Source organism: Lygodium microphyllum, chromosome 26 (genome assembly GCF_053477565.2).
Source record: "Lygodium microphyllum isolate KBCC chromosome 26, Lygodium_microphyllum_v1.1.10, whole genome shotgun sequence".
Taxonomy (NCBI): Eukaryota; Viridiplantae; Streptophyta; class Polypodiopsida; order Schizaeales; family Lygodiaceae; genus Lygodium; species Lygodium microphyllum.
Window position 1 is genome coordinate 69,801,569 of NC_141160.1, and position 10,842 is coordinate 69,812,410.

Sequence of the window (10,842 nt, forward strand, 5' to 3'; positions counted from 1 at the left end):
TTTTCTTGCATGAACTCCATGCTTTTGTCTCAATATTTTTAAGTCTAGTTGAATACACATAAAGTAAGATTTACAAGATAATAATAATCAAGCCTTCTAGGGCTTACAAAAAATTATGTCTAAATAAGAAAATTGTGCATGTGTGCATTGCTCTAAGAGACACACAAAAATAAAATAATTCCATGTTATGAAGTGCTCAACCATAATTAATTCTTATGTATCAAAAAGCACTTCCATAAAATATTTATTCATCACATAACTTCATCCAATAATGTGCTCACCATAACACAAAGCACATTGGTATCCTTTCATCTATCTACCAAGCATAATGCAATGTATCAAAATGCATTTCCATAAAATATTTATTCCTCACATAACTTCGTCTGATAATCTCCTCACCATAACACAAAGCACATTGGTATCCTTTCATCTATCTACCAAGGATAATGCAACCATTATCATACATGCACTCTCATGTAACAAGTCATATTGTACGACAAATCAATAAAACTCACAATAAATATAATAAAAATCATCTTATTTTCATAGCAAGTTTCAATAAAATATTATAATTAACATAATTCTATACAAAAAGTATGATATTTTCAATAACTTTTCTAGTTTAGGTGAGTGCCATTAATAGAGTATTCTTAAAATTTTAATAATCTTGTCAAAATACAAAATAGCACAAACTAAGTAATTCTAATTTATAGATCTTAATTTGTGGGACAATCCACACCATTCAAAATAGGAGCTTTTGACTTTTGATTTGGCTTGAATTCAAAATTGTGTATAAGCTCAACATTCAAATATAGTGTGGATTAAATGCATATTGATTAATTGTCCAATATCATTTTATACATTGATGATGTAATTCGCACTATAGTTTCTTAACTTACATGGTGTCATGTATATAACTATTACTACAACATACAAATCTTTTACACACACACACACACACACACACACACACACACACACACACACACACACACACACACACACACACACACACACACACACACACACACACATGCACACATACTACATATACCCATATATACTATGAAGATGTTATGTTATTTTCATGTTTAAAATGTCAATTATGCCCAAAATAGATTCCATACATAAAATTTTAAATTGAACCATTGCTTTAAGCTTCCTCCTTAACGTTATTACATCTTTCCTATAACACGTTATTTAGGTAGGACCTTGTGATCACTTCACCTTATGCGGGTCTTGCCACAAATGGCTCACAACTAGACTTTGATCAAGTTTAATAAGCAAAGCTAGCCTCTTTTATAGAAAATATAAGGCTTAAACAAGGTGTTGCATATGACTCAATATACTTGCCATAAATGTAGATAGTATAGTAAGCATCTCTACAAAGACGAGGTCAACTTTACAAGAAAAATTTTAACCAATTTATAAGAGTTGGTGTTTTTTGCAAATTGACTACCTTGAGCATTACACTACCCATAACACTACTAGGTTCATCAGTAATATCTAATGCCTATAGATTCTCAGGGGGATCCAATGCTTATTCAATCATACTGGCTATTATACTAGGTGCTTTGTGTTGAATCATGTGTCCATAGAGCTTTCTTGAAGCTCAAAGTATGATGCATCACCACCTTATTCATTGCCTCCATGAGCTAGTTCTAGAAGCCTTCAATTTCTTTGAGGTCCCATAAAAGATGCTTGCTTGTCTTTTTAGTTCATTTGCAAATGGACACATTGGAGAGGTGCACCGAAATTCTATTCTATCCTTGGTAGGCAAATTGTTGGCTAGAATCCTCTAGAGAAAACAAATTAGTATTAGAGAGGGTGCAACTTGCAAGAACTGACTTTTAGTGTATTCTGTCTCATTGAAATTCCAAAAATTTGAAAAATCGTTAATGTTTTGGACATCTTAGTATAAAATTGGGCAACGTCATATGTTTTCCCCCCAAAACTAGTCTCATTTCAACCACTTTCTTTTTACCATCGGATGGTTTTTCTCTGGATAAATATTGATAGGTACTCTTTGAAACAAAGGTTCACTCTTTAAAGCGAAGAGAATTTGCTCCTCAACTTCTAAAAAGTCTAGCAACTGCCTTTCAATATTTTGGGCTAACCTAACTTTAATTCTGATGTGCCAGGTGGAGAGTCGAATAAAAGAAAGTCCAGAAAGTCCCCTTGGGCCTTGACTCTTATGGGCTAGGCTTACTTTAATTCCCTTATGCCACGTGGAGAGCCAAATAAAAGATTAAGATGATAATAAGCAATAAAAGACAGGGATCAAGATATATTCATTTGTGCCAGGTGGAGAGCCAAGTAAAAGATTAAGATGATAATAAGCCATAAAAGGGAGAGATTAAGATGAACATGTTACATGAGAGAGAGAGAGAGAGAGAGAGAGAGAGAGAGAGAGAGAGAGAGGAATCAAAGTCAGGTTTGGAGAGGTCCGATGCACTGAAGCGTTGGAAATAGGGAAGCCCACGTTGGTGTTTACAACCTGTTACCCCACACGGGCATAGTGTGCTCTTTCCCCCATAAAATCATCAAAAACTTGGCCCAAGTCTCGGCTCAAGTCTCGACTGCGATGATTAATCCGCCTTGGACGCAGGGAGAACGTGTGCCTAGACGTGACTGAGACAGCGGGTACATCGAACAATTCTTTACCTCTCTCTCTCTTTCTCTCACTCACGAGCGCTTGTATATGTGGCCCCCATCCTTGCTGCCTTTCCATCATCGGTGGTCACTCACTCTCTGGTTGTCTAACAGCGATGAGAGTAATGGGCATTCTATTTGCCTCCTCTGCACCATCAGTATTTGTTCCATTTCAAGTACCCTTTCCATGGTCCTCGGCATCCCAAAAGACTGTGCTAGAAGGAGGATACAAATCAGGGGTCATTGTTCCCGTGACATCAGATCGATAACGCATGAATGAAAGACCTGAAGATTGATGCATGAGCTTATATGAGAGAGAGAGAGAGAGAGAGAGAGAGAGACTTGATCAACAGTTTGGAGTTTCATGTGCTTGAGCCATGGCATTTGTGTCACTGTTTCTGTAATTTATAATAGTCACAAACGTCCCTTCATTGGGGGCTTCCATTGTGCATTCAGGAAATAGAAACAGAAACAAAGCTTTTATGTGAGAGAGAGAGAGAGAGAGAGAGAGAGAGAGAGAGAGAGAATGCAGGCAAAGCGTTGCAAGTCTTCCTCCTGGGACTATGTTCAGCATCAACGTTCCATGTGCCTGATCACAGGGTCTTTGGCATTCCTCTTCCTGTTCTCAGCCTTCTCAGTTCTCCGCTCAGATGAGGTTCTTTCAACCCTATGGATACAATTGGCAGTTCCAGTCGCATCAGTCTTCCGCGCACAGGCTCCATTCAGCTCTTATCAGAACAGCTACCAGCACAGAAGTATAATTGCAGGCAATGCTGATTCTCCTGTTCATGATGGTGATGATGATCCCACCTGTCTTAGTAGAACCCAACAGTACCTCTACCGAAACTCGACCAGAACAAAGCCTATTCCCACCCCCTTACTACAAGAGTGGGAACAGTATGCACAGCTTCACAAGTCTTGTTCTCGGCAGCACACAAATTGGACGTCTTCATTTAAGCGCAGAGCTCATGGCAATGGACCTTCCGATGCATGTAAGTACTTGATCTACATGGAAGGAAGAGAGGGCTTGGGCAATGGCATATTATCTCTCACATCTGCATTCACATATGCATTGGCAACAGGAAGGGTCTTAATGATTGACAGCAGGAAGAACGTAGCCAAGCTCTTGTGTGAACCATTTCCAGGATCCAGCTGGGTTCTGCCTGATGACTTTCCTTATGAGGAGCTAGAAGGAAGCCCTTCCTTGGGGCTCTTCATGCAGAACAAAGACAAGGATCAGGCCACTGCTGTGAGGTTGAATCTGCAACATACACTCAATGGACAAGATCAGCAAATCTTTTGTGAACAAGGGTACTCCTCATTGGCAAATGTAACATGGGTAGCTTGGCAAAGCAATCAGTACTTCTTCACCAATTTCATGTTGGTCCCCTCATTTTGGCAAAGGTTGGAGCCCATCTTCAGAGGGTATGTTGGCCATATCTTCACCTACATCAGCAGGCTTCTCCTTCTGCCAGCTAACGATACATGGGCCATCATACTGAGAGAATACTGGAGCTATCTCTCCTCTGCCAAATCGAAGCTTGGAGTGCAGGTGAGGCTCCATGGACACCCAAACCTTGCAGAATTCGATCCTGTGTCCCATGGAAGGATTATGGAATGTCTTGTGAGCAAGGGCCTGCTTCCCAGCATGGCATCACAGGACAACATTACTGAGCTGCAAAGTTTATATGGGAGGAAAATGCAAGCATCTGGGGGAGCAGCAACTGATCTGGTGGTTCTTGTGGCTTCATTGCAAGGCCAGTACGCAGAAATGATGAAGCAGCAGTTTGGGCTGATGCCAACCAAAGGTACAAAGATGGTGAGGGTACACTCTGTCTCTCAACAAGGTTTTGAGGACAAGGGATTCAATCAAGCACAGCTGGCATTTGTGGAGATGTGGCTGCTCAGCTACAGTGACAGCTTAGCTACAAGCCCCTTCTCTACATTTGGGTATGTGGCCCAGGGTTTGGGGGATTTGTATCCATACATCTTGGTGCTAGACATACCACCTGGAGGGCAAAAGGATGATAAGTATTGTTTGTTGGGTCAGTCTGTGGAGCCTTGCACTCATTATCCCCAAAGTCCTCCTGCAGGTTGCAGTGGCAGCAGCTTCCAGCTGATGACTGAGCAACACAAGCTTTGGATTCACACGCATTTCCGCTCCTGCCAAGACCATGAAAGTGGATGGCAGCTATTTGACCCACAACAACTGCATTCTCGCCCTCTTGCAGCAGCAGATGCAGCTGCTCCAGTTGACTTGGATTTCCTCCCATCATGATTGGACTTGTATACATGTAGCAAACCATACCATTGCATATGACAGGGATGAGTCAGGATCTGCATCTTCTCACCTTTAAAACAAGGATAGCATCCCCATTTTGTATTTATTATAAATATGGATATCTTTTTCTCTAGCAGCGAAGAACAGATTCTTGGCAGCCAAAAGAAAATTCTATCATATATTTTATACTAGTAGCCAAAAATGGATTCTCATGTGTGTCTTGACACTTTGACCCATTCTGGTGCAGCAGAATGTTGCATAGCTGCAACATGCATTTCTTTCCCAAAATGTGACAGATTGAGTGATCAACATTGAGATCACGCTTTGGACTCACTCCTGGTAGGCACCCTGCCTGCAAATCCATGTGCCCCATCCAGCATGCAGAAGTACATGAAAAACTTGTCTTTGTGATTAAAAGAAAAGCTCTTGACATTTTGCATTCAAAGTTTTATCTTTTACTGGTCCTGCCACAAAGGGAGCCAGAGACATCAGTATTAAAGAGAGATTATCTTAAACATGTACATGACTTGTCACATGTGTTCCTTCTGTTCATGTCACAAGTCTAGAAATGGTTCATAGTTGATGTATGGGCACCATCAGTGGCTAGCTTGAATGCACACAAGTACCATGTATCATTTGTTGATGAGTATTTACAGAAGACAGAAGTTTGGATTATGAGACATAAATCAAAAATGTTTGTGAACTCACGTCTGTACAAATGGAGGAGAATATCCACGCAATGAGTGTCACATGTGAATCATCTATGCTCATGCAGTGGAACAAGATGGTGTAGTGGAGCGCAAATCATAGCACAAGACTGCAAGAGCCGTGCTGAATGAGAAGCACAACCCTAAGCAATTGTTGTGTTGAGTTATTTATGTGTGCAGTATACATCATGAAAAGGACACCAGCTACAACTGCAGTTCATAACTAGACACTTAAGGTAGTTGGGTACGCAGTATGACACCTACAGTCTGTAACAGACACTCCAGGAGTTCTTGTGGGTGTCAAGTAATTGGTTTCATTTGCTATGTGCATATTCCTAATGAGAAGAGGAGGAATTCTATGTGTTTTAGTTTGGCATGCAACCGAGTCAAAACTATGGAAATGCCATAGGCCAATTATCAGAGTTACATGATGGTATAAGTCAAGCAAGGTTACCCATTGGTGAGGATATAATGAACTAGACAATGGAGAACAAGCTAGCAATAAGCCGCGTATTCCTACAAGTGAAGTAACAGTCGAAATAAACTAAATTTGGTGGACAACCGCACAGGCAAGTTAAGACAACCAGTTAAACGATGAAGGACATTGTAAAGGGTGCATGGTCTCATTAGTAACAAATCACAGTTGAATATTGGTAATACAGGCTCGTTATCAGCTCCCTGCAGTCCAAACTCTCATTATATGTGTTACTGCATAGAACTGCTAGCCCAAGTTATCCGATAGATAGACTTACGACAGCTTAAAAGGGCAGCTAACTATGCCATTGTGTCTGATGTTATGCAAATGTAAGGGCTACAAAGCGTAGATGTAGTTGTGATAGAACCATGACATTGGAACACAAGAAATGAACGAGGAAATAGATCCTTGAGGGAACTAGGAGACTTGGACATTGGTTGAGTTACCTTTAAAAGGCGAGAATGCCTCGATGTAGATGGGTTTAAAAACTAAAGTTCAACCACAAGTTTTAGATAAATTCCCACTATAATTCCTACGTTGTGAATTACAAAAATATCGCGAGCTTTTGCAAGGGAGAGACTCCATATACCTATACTAGGTGTGCTTAGGTGCAAGGGGCTACTGGCTGATGTGGGTTGGGTAGCCTCCGGGCCTATTTGGGGTGGTTAGCCTCCTACCCCCAATTAGACCTAACTAGATATGCAAGGCCTCCCAAGTAGAAGCTCATGATGGTGAATATTAAAGGGAAAAAAAAGGAAAATGAAACCTCCCTTTTTCCACATGGGATGTCAAAAACTTCTTGTGAACTCTGATGGATCAATTGGTAGGTACAATGCATGCCTAGTTGAAGGCTATGCACGATTGTGTGGGATTCACGATAGTGAGACTTTCAATCCAGGAGCTGAGACTGCTAACATATGAAGTATAAGAGACTTGCCAAGTGCAAGGACAATTAAAGATAGCCTTTAGGAGTCTAAAAACACTAGAATTAACCTCAATAGGAGCTACAAGAGGGGTGGAAGGAGAGATGAGGAAAGCACATGAGGCAAGAGAGGAGATCATGAAGAAGATGGCTTTGGTGTAGAATGGGAAACGAGAAACTTCTAAGTTTCTAGGAGTGCTATGATTGTGTGATGAAAGTTCTTTAAGCATAAATGCAAAAGGTGTCAAATTTTCCAGTGCAACTTTTGACACCTAAAGAACTAGAGGAGGATTGAACAAAAGCACTATGACATATCGATGAGAATGGCACAAGTCTAATAGTGTTATAGTGTTTGAGTTAAAAGTTTGCATATAATGAAGGTTCCTCTTGCCCTTACACACAATTCAATTTCTCATCAAGACATGGGCAAATATGGCAAAAAAATGCATTGAGTAGGAGGACATTGTCTTTCTCAATAAACCATGAAGCAATAGGCAACAATGGAAGGAAAAAGGAATAAGGCAACCGTTGAATCACAAATCTCCATGAATCATTGTTGAAGAGAGAAAGCCAATAGGGATCTTACTTTGCCTATCTCAAGGAAGAGAAGGTGGAGAAGAAGAGCCAAGGCTCCTCACACATGCTCTTTGAGAAAGGTAAGGTTTCTTTTCCCCATAAAATATCAAACATTGTTTCTCCTTTAGTATTTCTCTACCAAATAGTGTATCAAAAATGAATTTGGATGCTGCTCGAGGTGTAAGGGTTTAAAAAATTGCCTCATCTACCATCATGTCTTTAGCAACAATAAGCACAAATTTTAATGGGAGGTTTGATGCCCTACGCATTGAGATTTCATGCAACTTTAGATGCCTTTTTCAACACACAACAAAGGTACTTACATAGTAGTGCCCGTGTTTTGCATGGCATAGGTTCAATCAAGAAAGATCTCCCTCCAAACCCTCAAACCTCCTCATCATCTAGTGATACAAATGCCGAAACCTTACGTTTGCATAATCATTTGACATGGTTGGAGCAAAAGATAAAATGCATGTGTGATCATTGTTGAAGATGCATGCATTGAGCATGTTGAATCACAATGAATCATATCATGTATGAAAAATGGAATTCTAAAAAATCACCAATAATGACTTGCTTATATTGAAGGGTTAAATGATCTCCCACTTTAATTGAAGAGATATGTTGATAGTGACTTAGATATTCTCCTTGTTGAATGTAGAATGGCTGCACGCACCCATATATGCCACCATATGCAAGATACAAAGAGACAAAGTGCTGATGAGTGAAAATGGAGACATCACAATTAACAGAGATTGATGACTTTGAGGATGATAAGTGTTCACCCTTGCCTCATGAGATGGTAGAGGAGGATGAGAGATGGCATGAAGCATGATTATACATATGCTTTGGCACTAAATCCATTGTATGAAAGGTGCATGTACTCCATTTTGCACACATCATTTGAATTGCTAAACCTTAAAATAATTTATGGATGGAGCAATTCAAGTTTGAATAATGCACTACTAAAGTAAGTACTTTGCTTTGTGTATTTAGAAATAAATGATTTTTTAGGATAATGTGTGAACACTCATTTTTTAGAGAGTGGGTGTATATGTTTGTTCTCATGTGTAGGCTTTTGTCGAAGATTTTACCATCACACAACAAATTGCCAACCTCATGAGATCAAGCAAGGAGATACGTGGCTTCTCTTGGAGGTTTGGGGGCTACACTTGCATTCATGTGTGCATCAATGATGGCATTCTCTTTCATGATTTGAGCCACGATACTTGAGAGTATCCAATGTGTAGAGAGGTGAGGTATAGAATAGATATAAAATGTACAGACGTGCCAAAATTAGGGCAAAAAAGTTTCAAAATTGACACTTATAAGAAAATAATTAGGTTGCTAATTAGTTGAGGTTTCAAAAGAATGAAGCCTCTAAAAATAGCCATTCAAATGTGATTAATGAGAGAATATGTTATTCATTTAAGAGGTCACACATTAAATGACTAAGGATGTTAACTCATCTCAGGGGTCACTTTTCAACCATTATTCTTTCTTTTTGAATGGTTAAATATTCTACTATTACATTTTTCATCAAAATCACTCTTGTTTTTTCATCTACATTCATTTGAACCATCGTTTTCTCCTCTTCTCTTTGTTTCTTAGTTCTTCAAGCAAATTATACTCTATTGTAAATTTTCTCACCAAAATCGCATTTGGTTCTTACCACCAGTCTACATTGGTCTCCCTTCATCTCCTTTCACAAACTCTTGAGAAGGTGATCAACAATCAAAAGAGTCTTTGTACAGAGGACTAGCACCACTTACTTACTGACTTAGCTATAGAGATATGGGCCTCCATGGACTTGAAACGAGATCACCTCGTCAGTTTTCGGCAGACCCACTTAGGTTGGAACATCCAAACAGCATCTTCACTTCATCCCCCAAGTTATCCATCCGGTAAGATTTTGTTTCAACCAAATCTGAGCTTTTTCTTTAATCTCTTCAATTTGATTAATAAGAAAATGGTCAAAAGATACTCATGGTGTTGTTACAAATTGGTAGGGATAGATATACCAAGGATAAAACCTGAAGCTAATAGAATAGAAAGTGAAAAGATTCACTTTGATCTTGGCACTTGAAAATAGAACATCTTCATTGTATAATGTTATAATATCAATTTTTTAGCAAGTACTCATAGATAAGACAAGGGTAACATATTATAATTAGAAGAAAGAAAGTACTTTGATTTTTGGGAGACCAAAATATGATTTCAAACAATCTTGCTACTATTGGTAAATCTCCTCCTTTTTCTAATGTTAATTATTCAATTTTTAATCTATTAAAATATTAAAACATTAAACTAGCAATAGATAAAAGTATTAGTGATATTGTGCATCATATCCATTTTAGGACTAAGAGGATTTCATGGATGCAGGATACTTCGGAGAATGTGAAGGATATAACTCTTTACTTGATATTAGCTCTTGGGAGTCCTTTTCTTATCATATCCTCAACTGTGATTCTTAATAGCACTATTGGGTTTTAATATCCTCAACTGCGATTCTTAATAGCACTATCAGATTTCAATACCTAAATGGTGACTTGATATCATGGGATGATGCTACTCATGTTATCCTATCCTTAGCAATCTTTTAAGATCACTCCCCTTGATTTGTAAGAAGAAATAGAAAGGACTTGACTCTATTTTATCCTCTTAGAACTCTAATTCTAATGCAGACTAATTTTATGATTGAAAGCATCACTATACTATTGGTGTCTTATCCTTGTATATCTTTCTTCAAATGTAATATATCTCACATTTTTTAAAAATAATTCAATCAAAATAATTCTTATGATTATAGATTTTCTTTACTCTATAATATTCATGATCTTATTTATTTTTTAAAAATGGTTCAAAGAGTATTATATAATGTTATACAAAGTCCTCTAAAAAAATAATATAAAATTTTGACAAGTCAATGGAGTTAGATAAATAAATATAAACTTGTGATAAGTCAAATGAGTTAAATAGATAAGTCATTAGTAGTCAAATTCTTACAAAAAACCCATGATAATAGAAATAATCATTCAATATATCTTCAATATTTTTCTATATTTCAAAAAGATAGAATATATTCTTTAGTATAGATAAACTATATCCTACAACTCTTCAAAAAGATACTCTCTAAAATAAACATAATTTAGTGAACTAATAGAGTGATTAACAAAGAAATGGGAAAAAGAATATATTATCCCAAAAATATATAACTATTCAACACCTC

The 10,842-nt window shown here is 38.1% G+C and overlaps 1 protein-coding gene across 1 annotated transcript; it reads left to right on the forward strand.

Moving 5' to 3' along the window:
- Positions 1–2,543: 2,543 nt before the first annotated feature.
- LOC148013377 (putative fucosyltransferase 7) lies at positions 2,544–6,225 on the forward strand. Its single transcript, XM_087668410.1, has one exon. It carries the CDS (start codon positions 3,179–3,181, stop codon positions 4,928–4,930), a length of 1,752 nt encoding a protein of 583 aa, XP_087524536.1. The 5' UTR covers positions 2,544–3,178; the 3' UTR covers positions 4,931–6,225.
- The last annotated feature ends 4,617 nt before the right edge of the window (positions 6,226–10,842 follow it).

Coding starts and splice junctions, on each gene's coding strand:
- LOC148013377 (XM_087668410.1), top strand. CDS start 3,179: ATGCAGGCAAAGCGTTGCAAGTCTTCCTCCTGGGACTATGTTCAGCAT.